The sequence below is a fragment of the Glycine max genome, chromosome 8 (genome assembly GCF_000004515.6).
Source record: "Glycine max cultivar Williams 82 chromosome 8, Glycine_max_v4.0, whole genome shotgun sequence".
NCBI lineage: Eukaryota > Viridiplantae > Streptophyta > Magnoliopsida > Fabales > Fabaceae > Glycine > Glycine max.
Window position 1 is genome coordinate 11,063,576 of NC_038244.2, and position 14,462 is coordinate 11,078,037.

General features: G+C 34.6%; 2 protein-coding genes across 4 annotated transcripts; both read left to right on the top strand.

Annotated features, from left to right (window-relative positions):
• Nucleotides 1-1,713: 1,713 nt before the first annotated feature.
• On the top strand, nt 1,714-9,855 carry LOC100527566 (uncharacterized). Its single transcript, NM_001251036.2, has 3 exons — nt 1,714-2,034; nt 2,343-2,423; nt 9,146-9,855. Exons 1-3 carry the CDS (start codon nt 1,876-1,878, stop codon nt 9,551-9,553), a joined length of 648 nt encoding a protein of 215 aa, NP_001237965.1. The 5' UTR covers nt 1,714-1,875; the 3' UTR covers nt 9,554-9,855.
• Nucleotides 9,856-12,976: 3,121 nt separating this feature from the next.
• On the top strand, nt 12,977-14,094 carry LOC100790837 (uncharacterized). Of its 3 annotated transcripts, none has more exons than XM_026129621.2 (5): nt 12,977-13,132; nt 13,242-13,446; nt 13,560-13,609; nt 13,686-13,816; nt 13,897-14,094. In XM_026129621.2, the coding sequence occupies exons 1-4, from the start codon at nt 13,104-13,106 to the stop codon at nt 13,705-13,707; spliced, it is 306 nt and encodes a 101-aa protein (XP_025985406.1). In that variant the 5' UTR covers nt 12,977-13,103; the 3' UTR covers nt 13,708-13,816; nt 13,897-14,094. The 3 variants fall into 3 exon arrangements, with proteins under 3 accessions (XP_025985406.1, XP_025985407.1, XP_025985408.1); XM_026129622.2 differs by having other exon boundaries at nt 13,944-14,094; XM_026129623.2 differs by having other exon boundaries at nt 13,025-13,163.
• The last annotated feature ends 368 nt before the right edge of the window (nt 14,095-14,462 follow it).

Consider the following 14,462-nt stretch of genomic DNA (forward strand, 5'->3'; position numbering starts at 1 on the left):
ATATCTTTTAGTTTAAATCCTTGATTATTGTTTTAAACAACTCTTTACACTTTGTTTTTAAATTTTCTATAAATGTTTTAAAAAACCTCATTTTAATTATTACTTTTTAGAAAATATATCTTAAATTAACTAAAATAAATGCTTATTAATATCATTTTAAAATTATTTAAATGCTAAAAAATAATTAAATTTTTTATTTCATGTATATAATAGTATAATATGATGAGTTCATTTTTTTATTACTATAAATTAAACATAATATCAGGAGATTTTAAACACTCACAAATTCTGTTCAATCAATTATGTTTGAGTCAGACCCCTTGGTTAGTAAGTTGGATTTTATTTGTTAGATGAATTAAATTAATAAATATTAGTCATCTACACCAAAAAAAACTTTTGAAAACATAACATAAATGTTATTTCTACTGATATAAAATTCGTTTTTCATTCGAAAGTAAGAATATCGAAAAGAATCTAAAAAGTAATTGTGTGATATATTTTTAATTAATATTTTTAAAATATTCCACAAAACATATTTAAAAATAAAATGTATATTAATAAATAATTTTTTTTAATAGTTTTCTTTAATTATTAGAAAAAAAAGAGTTATGCACTGATGATATAACTTTTTTTACACTATCGTCTAATTATAATTTATCATGAATAATAAATTTTTTAACTTTAAAATAATTATTTAAATTATTTAAACGGCGATTTTTGATTTAACGATAGTATAAAATTATAATGAATTATCTTTATTTTTTATTTATTTAAAAAAAAATGTTTTCATCTATAAATATATTATCGTTTATTTCACTTTACTTTAAAAAATAGTTAATTATTTTAAATAAGTTATTATTTCTTCTAAAACAATATCAAGCAAATATTTCCTTAACCTGACAAATCCGTTTTTTATTTTACATAAGGATACTTATTCCAATTCATTCAAAATAGGAGAGAAGATACAAGTAGGAATATGATGGAAAGTAATAAAAAAAAATATGAAAAGTTTTATGCTTCATATCAAGACAAATCAGTTACTAATTTTAAAAATATACTACGAACGATTTTATACTTGGTATCAAGACAATGATTATCACAAAAGAAGATAATTTTTTTTGTTTATGGTGAAAAGTCAAATTCTTTTAATAATAATAATAGTATTTTAGTAAAAGAAAATTTTAATGTTCATATTTTTATACTCATTTTATCTTAATTATATTCATAAGCTAATATTTTATTCTTATAATTATCCTATAACTACCTTCACAAACCACTTACTATTTTATAAATATTAAATAATAATAATATACTTAATAAAAATTGACTAAATGCATATTTGAATAATTTACCAAATTTATTGTATAAAATTAATTTTAGAATAAAATATATTCATTTTGACTATTTGTATTCTAAAAATAAATTTACCATTTTTTTAATTAATTTTAGTCAAACTGAATTTAAATACAAAATAAATTTTGATTAACAGCAAACAAATATCTTTATCTTTAGTAAAATCAGCTTTCACATTTGAAATTAGGCAAAAATTCCATAGCAAACAGTCCCGTAACGGCGTAACGTTTCAATATTTATTTGCAGCAGGGTGCAATTATAGTTTAGATATTCATTTCAGAGTGAAAAAAGCGGCAAGAGGCGCCACGTGGACGCCACTTGTTGTATGGTATATGTACATACACCGTAAGTGAATTCCTTGATTCGTCGTTTGTTCATTCGTAGCAGTAGATCATCTCAAATCATATTCATATCGCGTTTGGTTTTGTTTTGTTTTTCTATTTTAACACAACACAAGCACCAACTTTCTTTTTCTCTTTCTTTTAGGGTCCTTCCTCACTCTGAATCCGCCATTGGGCTGCGATGGCGAAGAAGCGAAAGTCGGTGGCAACGCGCCTTGACGAAGTGGATCGAACGATGTACTCCACTTTCTGCAGCACCGCCAACTCCCTCTCTCATCTCTACACCCACGCCATGAACCAACAAAAACTCTCATTTCAGGCCGGTGAACGACACGCTCTTGTAAGCTCTTCCCTCGTTTCCTTTTTCCCTTTTTTTTAATCATTAAACTGCAAGTATGCACGCACCCACCTTGAACGAAAGCACGCTCCTTCTTTCTTTTTTTTTTTATTCATGTTTACATTTTTAGGGTTATTGTGAACAATTGAATTTCAGATTTTGTGTTCCGTCAGTCCGTGGTTTTAGTAATTCATATTTCATAATTTGTTTCTCAAGTGACTCGAGCACTGTTTAAATGTCCCAATTTGATGTGTTTCAACTTTGCTCTTTGTTGAGGATTTTTTTTTATGTGAATTTTCATTTCTTCACAGGAGAAATTGTATCAATGGATTCTCAGGCAACAGCAAGAAGGATCTAGGGTGGCCACCATTGATATTGTTACCCATTTGCAGGTTTTATTTTGTTGTCTCTGATATCATTTTTTTTGTATTACTTATTCAATTATTCAGTAGATTTTTTTTTTAAATCGGCAAAAGTATCATCTATCGATCTATATAAATGATAGTCGGTACCAAAGATACCAAATTACGTGATGGACAGCATACCATTTGTATTTTTGAAGCAGCACAGGTTATACCATATTTTACGACAACTGAGTAAATCTAGCATAACCCCGCTGCAACCAAACAACAAAGAACAGGATCCCAATACATGATCCAACACCCTCCCTTCATTTCTGTTAAGGTATTGGCCCCCTACCAAAAGCTATCAACCCCATCTAAGATCATTTTAATTTCGATGGGTTTTAGCATTGCACAAAAGGCACAAGGAATCAGATTTACGCAACACCTCCATACAAAGAAGCTGCAGGGTCGTAATACCACTGCACAAAGGAGGATTTGAACCATTTTGCTGAAGAATGGAGCCATGACCAGACCAGAAATTTAACCTCTTGAATCAGAACTGCATTGTCTGGCCTTGCTTGCTTAAAAATAAAAGCATTTTGAAACTTCCAAATAGAGAAAATGACTGCGTTCCAAATCACCCTCCAAGCTTGGGATTCAGACTTTGATCTTCCTAAGTCCATATGTTGCCAGCAATGTCCCTTTAAGTTGTTTGAATCCACTGTCACAAAGTCAGAGGATAGCCAAGTAGCATGCCGACCTAGCTTTCCGAGCCACCTTGCATGATATGAAAAGATGATCCTGGGTCTCATATTGCTGCCGGCAAAATGGACATAATAAATTATCTTAATTGACAATGATATTTCTCCTTCCAAGGTTGTCTCTTGTTGGCAATCTATATCTCATTGCTCTCCAAATTAAGAATTTGACTTTATTTGGAATATTGATGTTCCTTAGATGCAGAAAAATACTCCCTTCTTCATCCTCCACATGCTCTTGTAATCTCCATTTACAAGCCGAGAATGTTGAGTAAATCCCCGAAGAGCATCCCGACCAAGCCATAAATCCATATCCTCTCTACAGACCTGCACATTAGCCAAAAAACCATTTAACTGTATAATGAGTTGATTTTCCCACTCAAACAACACCCTTTGCCATTTTAAATCCCAATGCCATGTTTCTTCCCTCCATATACCCATATGACCAATTAAATGCTCTTTTTGCTCCGAGAGTATGTATAGCCTTGGAAATAAAACTTCCAAACTTTGCCCCTCCATCCACTCATCCTTCCAAAAGCTTATCTTATCTCCACTCCCAACTTTCCAAGATACACCACTATCAAACCATTTTTCCTCATTCCTTATGCCACAAGTTTTTCTCAAATGTCTCCACCGTAGAGATTCCCATGGAAGATCATCATCTGTCATTAAGCTCCTCCAACCTCCATATTTAGATTGAACTACTTCCCTCCACACCCCACTCTCTTTATGGTACAAGTTCCATCTCTATTTTCCCAACAACACATCATTGAATATGGCTAAATCCTTCACTCCATGTCCCCCATTCTTCTTACTTTTACACGCATCCTCCCAAAGTATCTTATTATTATCATTATCTTTATTAGAGTATGTAATTGTACAATTGTGAAAACAATTTTGTAGAATGATTGTAAGGGCTGTTAGCTTTTGCTAACAGCACCTCTCTAGTGTTAGACAACAGATTATGTGTTTGTAAGGGCTGCTAGCTTTGCTAACTGTACCTCACTGGTATTAAGAAGTCAGTCTGTTAGTGTTAGTTTAGAAGAGTCTGAGGTCTATATATATCTCTGTTGTAACAAACTCTAACTAACTTTTCAGATCTCAATAATATCAGTTACCTTTTTCTCTGGTTTTCTCTTTCTTTCTCTCAGTTTCTTGAATAATCTCCACCCCACAAGAACCTTCTTTGTATCCCCACAATTATAGAGATCACCTCCTTTGTTATTTTAAAAAATGAAAGGTAGAGTATTGGGAGTGATTACAATACCAAATTCATCAAGCATCGAAAGACAATTTGCTTGTGTTTCCAAGTAGCCAACCTCTTTTTGAACTTGTCAATTATAGGATTCCATGTAGCCACCTTCATAGGATTATCCCCCAAGGGTAGGCCAAGGTAAGTGCATGGAAAAGATAAGACCCTACAATTAAGCAAGTTGGCAAATCTCTCCACCTCTTCACTTCCTACACCAATTGCCCTAAAGCTACTCTTGAAGAAGTATACTTTCAAATCGGATGCCAATTTGAACATTCTCAAGATGACTTTAATAGTGAATACATTTCTAGCATTTGCTTCTCCCACAAAGATTGTATCATCAACATATTGTAGTAAGGATATCACACACTTTTCACGCCCCACCTCATATCCCCTCAATGAATTGGTTGCATTAGCCTCCCTCATCAAACTGCTCAACCCTTTTGCCACCACTAAGAAAAGGAAGGGGGCTAAAAGATCCCCTTGACGTAGTCCCGTAGAGCATCTAACTTCTTGAGTTGGATTACCATTGACTAAGACAGAAGACCAAGAAGAATTTAAACATCCTTTTATCCAACTAACCCAAGTGTCATTGAAGTCCAACCTCTTCAACATGCATGTGAGAAACTCCCAAGAGACTGAGTTATATGATTTTCAAAGTCCACTTTGAAGAAAATACAACTTTTTTTCCTTCTCTTGGCTTCATCAATTACCTCATTAGTCACCATCATACTATGAAGCAATTGTCTCCCACAAAGAAAGACGTTTTGCCTATGATCAATAACCTTGTCCAAAACCTTCCTCAATCTATTGGCAAACAACTTGGCCAAGATTTTATGAAGGCAACCCACAAAAGATATAGGTCGAAATTCACCAAGGGATTAAGGATTCACATTTGGCAATCAAGGAAATGAATGATGAATTCGAGCCTCTAGGTAGCACACCATATCTATGGAATTCCTTAAAAAATCTCAACAATATCATCTTTCACCACCTCCCAAAACTCCCTAAAGAAGCAAAAGTTGAAGCCGTTCAGGCCGGTGCATTTTGAGTTATTACAACTCCAAATAGCTAACTTAATCTCTTGGACCTCAAACTCCAAAATAAGCATGTTATTGTCCTCCAAAGATTTTTTTGTTGGAATTGAACCCCATCAAGAATAGGTCTATCTCTTCCTTCTTCTAGAAATCTTTCAAAATACCTCCTCACTTCCTCTTTCACTTTGAGTGGGTCCTCCTCCCACACCCCCTCCTCCTCAAGCCCCTTGATCAAATTCTTCCTTCTTTTCCAATTAATAATTGAAGGGAAAATTTTTATATTACTATCACCTTCCTTTAACCATATAGCTTTAGACTTTTGGCTAAGAAAGGATTCATTATGCAAGGCAACCTTGCAAAATTCTTCTTGAAATTGCAATCTACTATTGAAATCATCCTAGCTAAGACCCCAATTCTTACATCAAGTGCATTAATTTCTTTTTCAATTCTTGCTTGCTTCTCATTCAAGATACCAAACTCCTCCTTGTTCCACTTTTTTAATGCCTCCTTCAATGCTTTAAGTTTCTCTTTGCACACAAAAAGCACCCTAACCCTCCACTTTATGATCACTCCACACCTTCTTCACCAACTCATGGAGCCTTTTGTCTTGAAACCAACAATTGAAGATCTTAAATGATCTAGGACCCCAATCAAAAGAGTTATTTTTAACAAGTATCAGGCAATGATCCCATGCATTCCTATTCAAGACATATTGAGTGCAACCTTGCCAAGAGTCCAGCCACTTCCTTGAGATAAGAACTCTATCAATTCTACTCTTGGCTTTTCCATTTGGCCTAAACCAAGTGAAACTTCTACCAACCAAAGGAATATCAACAAGTTCCATCTCTTATAAATTGATTGAACTTGTCATCCTCCCTCCCTCCATGTTGTTCACCATTGATACCAACCCTTTCACCCAATCTCCTTACACAATTGTAGTCTCCCATCACACACCATGTAGGATTGGTTGAGCTACCTTTTTTATCCTTTAGTTCCCTCCATAATCTTCTCTTCCCTTCCATATCACAAGGCAAGTATATATTGACCAAAGTAACATCTCGATTTTCTACCCTCCCCTCCCTCCATATGCCTTCTAACCCAAGAAAGCCATTTCCTCTAAAAGTATTATTTAGTTTAAATGCCTCCTTGCACCAAAGACACAAAAGACCACCTATTGCATTAATAGACAGAGTCATCTCCCATTGCACATCATTGTTCCCCCATAATGCACAACACAACTCCTTGTTAACCACCTCCTTCTTAGTTTCCTGTCGAAACATCATCTGGACATTCTCCTTTGCAATCAATTGTTTTACACACTTCACTTTAACCTTTCTCTCTAGCCCCCTTGTTATACGTCGTTAACATCATTGCCACTTCCCGTGCCCTCCTTTTTCGAAGCACATGGGCCTGGTTTCTGACTATAGTCTCTTTTTTGCAATAAAACCCGGTTTTGTATCATAGCTTCCTTGTTTCCTTGCAAACGCACACCCAATCCCTGGCCAGTCTCCCACACCTTATTTGCTTCCTCCTCTTCACTATGCACCCATAACGCTTTCTTGTTTTTGCTCCCAAGGCCAATCAAGCTTACACTCTTCTCTACTGACTCCAGGCTACTATGCTCCCTGTTCCTTCATTTTTGGTTAAAAAGAAATAGAGCACCTCTTGGAATCAATTTTGCGTCTTTCTTCCCGGCCCATATCCCTCTCAAAGACACATATATTCTTTTTTGCTGCCTAGCCCTTTCTCATTAGGATTGCAAAACAATTAGCAGTAGTAATTGGGCCTCCATCTAATGGCATTTAAGGTAGGCATTTTAACTTATCCATTTCCCCCTTAGGCCCATAAGAGCAGCCCACTATACAACACCCTCCTCCTTTATCTACACATGCATTGTGCTCTGTGGGCCCCTCATCTTTCATTTCAAAAATCTTCTCTTCAAAATTCAAACCTCTTTCCTCTCTGTCGTCATCCATATTTTCCACTGTACCTTCCTTGAGCCCTAAGCCCACCTCCATCACCTTCTTTCTGGCCTCCAAAAACCCCTTTACCAAACAACTTTCTAGATCCAGGTTTTTCTGATTACCACTTCCATGTATGTCCTGGGAAGCATGTTTTCTCTAAGGAACATCCTCTTTTCATGCAACAATTTCATGAGTGGTCAACTCTGACAGATGTTGACCCGTTAGGTGGATAGTTTGTACTGTCCTTAGTCTTTTTGCTATTGCCCACCGGTTTTTGTACCATCACCTCGTCGGAGCAAGGTCGCTGGCTGGCCCTCCAATCATCTTGTCCCTTTTCGTCCACCACTTCCCGTAGATGTTCCTCCTCTCAGTCATCACAATCGCACTCCGTTATTCGAAGATTTGATATCTAACCCCATCTCACTTCTATCAAAGTATACATCCCTGTCCTTACCACTATCTCGGCTACACCGGCACTGAACCACCTGCACCACATTCTCCTCCATCAAACAGATTCTGCAAATTTTATTCTTAATCCTGACCTGTGTATCTATTCTCATAGCCTGAATTGACAACACCATCACAAGAACCCACGCTGCATCAACCCTTGAAAGGGAGTGCGTTTCCACTTTCTACATGACAAGCCTGTCTCTCCTTTGGTATCTGGGCAGATTAGCAGACAATTTCTGTTTTCAAATAGATACAATCTAAATCTGTTTCCAGTCTTTTTGGATTCTCCACTCTGGCAAACCTCACAGAATTGTACCTCTTCTCTCCTCTATTTCTCCTTGCTGCCACAAATACCTCCTTCACAAGTCCATATCGACGAAAAATCTGGTATAATTCCTTCCAATCATAATCCGGGAAATTGGTAATGAAGAAGGAAACAATGTCCCTGTTTCTCCATTTCCTATTCCGAACAACCTTCCATCCTGCATCTTCTCCATTAGTCCTAGTCTTTTTGATGTCATCCTCCCCCACTTCTCTCTTGCACCATCTATCCCTTGTTTCTCCTTTCTCTTCTCCTTCCCAATTACCTTGTGAAAAACCTCACCTTGTTTCTCCCTCACACTCATCACAACCTTGCATTAATTAGTATTTCTGGACCGCATCTAATGCTGCATTTGCATTCTTCTGCACTCTATACTTCACCATACTTATTATTCAGTGGAAATACTTTCTTGTAATTTTTATTTTTTGCATTCAACATAGTTTAAGGATCTTTCATCAACTATATCGGTGCATACATATAGCTTATGGATCCCTTTGTCAAATGCTTTGAATGTGAAATTGCCATTTAATGGACACAATCCTTAAACCTTTGGTTTTAGAAGTAGGACAAAACCTAGACCTAATTTCTCAGGTGTTTTTTTATGATGCTTTCAATCAATAATCTATGCTAATCTTTAATGCAAATCTTTATTACACAAATTACTGAGATGAAACTCTAATTCTTATCCGAGAATTACACCAATAGCACCTAAGGATACCTTTTAACTTGTCTCTCTGATTTTTCTGGACACCGAATACAATGGCTGTCTGCCCTTTTTTATTTGCGTAAGAGGTCTTGTGCAACCTGCCAACCGGATTTTGCTTGTTGAATTACAGCCAGAGCATGAAGGAATTTTTTTTTCTCTTTTTCAGTTCACTTGGGCTGGAATTTCCTTTATCCATCAAAATGAATGTATCTGATTTCGGATTTATCTTAATAGCTTATTATAGATAAGCATATAACCTTGAGCTATGCGTGTGCATTTAGAATGAGCTTGAATATGGAGGAGAGGAGGCACCAGTGTCCCCAAGGCAGCCAATGCATCAACAGAATTCCCAGACTGCAATGCACAACACTAACTTTGGTGCGTCCATACCCTCTAATGCATTTGGAGCAACTGTGGCAGGACAGGGGATACGTGCTGGACAACCTGATCAACAACCAAAGAACTCAGTGTTCTCAAATGCACTCTCTAGTCCTATTCGACGCAGCCTTCAGCCATATCATTTGGCACAGGGGAGCTTTCCTTCATGTAATATCATGTCTTCAGGAAATGGAACCCGGAATAGTGACATGACTTATCCTAATGGCCAGAACAGGGACACAAATTCTTCCAACTCCAGTGATTGCATGGATATGCATTCAGATAGTCCTGGTCATGATTTTTCATACTGATGCTGTCATAGTTAGAACAAGGAACAAAAAAGAGGTCATTTATGAAATCTGTGGTCATAAATGCGTGGTGAAAAATGTCAAATTTATTGTGGATAAACTTCAATTTATTTGTGTAGCATTGTCGTCCAGTTTGAAAGCTTGAACATCAGCTTACATGTTAAACAGATAGTTCTTGAAAAATGTTGGCCATTTCCCAAGCGATATATAGTCATACTAGTGTGTGATGTTTGCATGAGATTTTGCGAAGTAAACTACTAGATAATTTTTTCTTGTTAATAAATCAATATGTGTTTATGATTGTGAATTTGTGCTGCTTTAAATTATGCATGAAAGGGTTTGAGATTAGCAGTGAAGCTTTGCATTTTGTAAGTTTAGGTGTTTGAATTCACAGGAGGATGCACTTCTGTTTTAATTTTTTAGAAGATGGGATTTAAATTCATTTCAGTATAAATTATATGGAAATGTTTCTGTTATTTACTTAGTTTTAAACTCTTGATTAACACAAATAATTAGATAGACAATAGTCTTCAAACTCACCAAGAAATGATGTTAATTTGGTGGCATAATCAATTGTTTGGACTTGAGCGTGCATATAAAATATGATTATTTTTGTCATATTAATTATTTTCTTGTTTTACTAATATTAATTATTCTGGACCCGCCAATTAGTATAGATTTGGGCCAGTGCTGTTGATTACACGTTGATTGCGACCTTTCTTTTGTTTTCAATTCGTCGTAGTTATGCAATTCATGGGAATCTGTTTTGTCCATTTAATTGTTTTTTATTTGTACAATATTATGAAATTTTGTTACGATAATTTTGGGGCATTGGTTGTTCGCCGGATCAGAAATTGTGACGGTAGTTTTGGGGGGTTTTGACAGAGGAAGAAAGATATATGGAGATGGAGATGGAGATGGAGGGGGAGGGGGAGGGTGATGAATAAGTAATGGATAATGGAAAGAGAGAAAAAGAAGTTTTGAGAGATGAAGTGTGACAGCATCATCACGATGGAGGGAACCGTTCTTGGCGAGAAACCAAAGGAGAAGATGGAGGGTCATTAAGGACAAACTGAAAAAAAAAAAGTTAAAAAAAGGAAAGAAAAAAATGATAAAAATAAAAAATAAATTCGCTGATATTTCAATCCAAAATATTGTGCAACGACATGTGACATGAACATTAACGAAACTGTAAATACTTGATGATTAGATCGATTCATCACAACATTTACACTTTTTTGTGAATTAAATGGATCATTTTAAAGATATAAAGATCAAATTGTCACAAAGTGAAGGGATCATAACAGTTATCTATCCTAAAATAATGCTATACATTGTAAGAGTAAAATGGTATTTTTAATCACAATTTTTTTCTTATTTATTTCGTTTCGAATAATCTCTTTATTTTTTTTCTCTCAATTTTTCTTTCATTTCTATTAAACCAAACAATCAATACTTTTTTTTTTTATCTATTTATGTTCTCCAATTTTATCATCTGGAACAAGAAAATTCATGTGTTGATTGATTGGCTCGATATGGAAATACTCATTGATGTGTTTATTAAAATCAATATACATGTACAATTTTGATACATGTTAGTTGTGTTTTTTAGATGTATCATCTTATTCATTCATGTTTTAATAAATATTTGCTTTAATAAATATTAGCTTGTGGGGGAATCAATCATGTTTGTTTGACATTATCAACAAACATTGAACATGGTGAACAAACAATTTTAAACTTTACAAGACAATCATCAAATTCTAGCTCAGAAGAACAATCCACCAATTCTCTCATGCTTCTATTATATAATCCCATTCATTTTTTCACCATAAGAGTTTTATATTTTGCCTTCACATTCGTATCAATGTGAAACCGATACAACAAGTTAGTTGCCTAGGGAAAACAATTTTAACTGTATTCATCAATGTTGAATTTCTATCAGTAACAATAACTACAGGGATTGTATCACGTCTTAAAAAATTAACTCAAACCGTTCCAGAGCACAAACAAAATTGTTTATACGTTCTTCCTCCAAATAGATAAATAGAGTTGAAAATGTCATCCCAATGCTGTCACATCAAGTAAAAATAACTTGTATCTGTTTGTTTTGTAAGTACTATCTATGAGAAATAACAAATTACAGACATTTAATTTCACTTATCTGGATGAGTCCAAAATATTTCACGTACAACATCTTCATCTCGTGTTCAAGAAGTTTTATTAATTGTTGTATTTCATTATTAATGTCTCTTATATAATAACAATATGCATATTTTGTATTGTATACTTATTTCGTTCTTGTACAGTTATTGGCATTATAGTCCATCAAGGTGAGAGTAATATTTTTTGGTTTGACCATTGACTTTGTCATATCACCCATAATAATCTTCTCATCGTGAGTCAGTCGACTAACATATGAATGTCCAACGAATGACTTAGCCAATGCATGATTAACTTCATCATCCACCATTTACCTTTCAACACTGATTTTGCACACTGCTTAAAAGGGACACCCACATTTTTTACTCTTTGTCATTATTCATATTAAACCTCTCTTGTATGCTTTGCATTTTTTAGTCCTTTCACAGCCAATTAAAACAAATGATGTCCTTCGTCTCTTGCTCGTATTTATATTCTTTTATTATTAATTAGCAGGACTCCGTTCATCTCCAAATTTCTTAAATAATAAAAATGTAGAAGTTAAATAAGTTAATATAAAAAATGATAGAATAAAAAAACCAATAATATAAAAATAGTGAGAAGTTATTAATGAATTTTAATTTTAAAAATATTTTTAAATGTAATGTTAAAGCAAACTGGTCTTATATAAATTGGTTTGCATTGATTGATTATTTGATTTTCTAAGAAATAAATTTTAATTTTTAAAATATTTTTAATTTACAAAGGGAATATAATAGTGATTTGAGTTTTAGTTTTTTGAGATGGTATTACTTAACAAAATTAAGACTACACATAATACTGACATTGATATGTGTCACCAAAATTATTTACAATTGAATTATTGATCCAGATACATTATTCAATTCAATTGTTATAAAAATATTTTATATAGGGAAATAATAAGTAGTAATAAGAAAAATGAATTATTTAGCCTAGAAATAATAATGTAATTTGAAATTATTTATACTAAAAAAATAAAATAAAATAAAAAATTTATTCTATTTAATTAAATAATGAAATATGAATAATATAATAATTTCAGCCTGAATAAAATAAAGAATCTCATCCTTTTACTAAAATAAAAGAAGAAAGAATCTTAGCACGAAACAGCGTCGTACTCTCTCCCACCAACCTTATTCTGTTTTGGGGTCATTCTGGAATCTGACTCATCAGTTTCTTGTCTTCTCTATTACAGTTGTATAAAGGGTTGGCAATTAGTTAAAATAGCCGTTAGATTAGCTGGCACTAAGTTAGGTACTGTTATCAGTTAAGTCTTCTATATAATCTTGTATCTCCTCATTATAATCTTGTATCAGCTTTTTGTTTCTTCTGTCAAACTCTCCCTCCCTCTTGGTCAAGAATCATCATAATGCGTTCCATTTCTTCCACAATTCCAGAGTTCGTTCTTCCGCATTTCTTCTCTGGCCATGTCAGTTTTATTTTCTTGCTTCTTCTAAACCGTTGAATGTATGATCTTTTACTTATTAGCTTCTTTGTGTTGTGTCAGGACCATCGATACTGATTTCTTGACCAAGAAGAAGAAGCAAGTTTCGGTGCAACTTCCGAGTTTGACATCACCTGTCTCCACTGTGAGGTTCTGCGATCTCAATTTTGGCCGCTTGCAACCTTCGGATGACGAATTGGATCCTCACAATAGATTTGAGTTTGGCAATTTCGTTGCACGACAAGCCCTGCTTCACGAAGAGTATTGGGTAAGTTTCGTTTCTTCTTTTCTTCTATGTACTTTTAATCTTCTCTATTCATTATATACATTATGCTATTTTCCCGCTATTTCTACGTTTACGCATTTCTTCTTATTGTGCAGACAGCAGCGTGGCTAAGGGCAGAAGAGTGGGCAAGTCGAACAGATAAACTGTATGACACGGTGCATTAGTTTAGTTCCTTTTTCTTTAATAGAGATCATTAATTAAAATAATTTGTTTCATTATAGTGATGAAGATTCAAGAAAATGAGAGTGAAACTATTTAGAAATATGGTTTAATTGGATCAACCGATTGTGTCATATATACTCCATCACTCGCCACCATCACATTCGTGCTTCCGTTTCTCACCACTCATCAAGTATGCAATTCTTTTTCTTTCTTTTATCTACATACTATTGACAAACTAATTCAACTAACATGTGATTCTTGTTATTCAAGATTGTACACTATGAGTCTTGATCACTGAATAAACGTGAGTCTTGTAGCCGAGGCTGAGAGTGCTTTGATATTGGTTCGTCATGGGGAGTCTTTGTGGAATGAGAAGAACTTGTTCTCGGGATGTTGCAGTGTACCTTTGACCAACAGAGGTGTAGAGGAAGCTATTGAAGCTGGTCAGAGGATTAGCTATATACCCATTGATATGATCTTTACGTCCGCACTCATTCGTGCACAGATGACCGCTCTGCTTGCAATGACTCGGCACTCCCAGAAGAAGGTAGTCCTGCCACTTATAATTGTGTTTGCTAGTTACTTGACTGAAAACGATTATGTTTGTACAAGTAGTGGCGGCTTTAGTCATTTGGTGCTTCCATTTGTATTTTGTTCATCTTCCCTCTGTTTTGGGTAATGGGGGGGGGGGGGGGGGGGGGGGGAAACAAACTTGTTTTCTTTGACCTGAATAGTTGGTATAGGTTTAATCAATTTATTCAATCTTTAAAAATACTTCTTTTCCCGAACTATTCAGAATGTATGCTATCCATGAAAGAAAAAAAAACAATATAAAC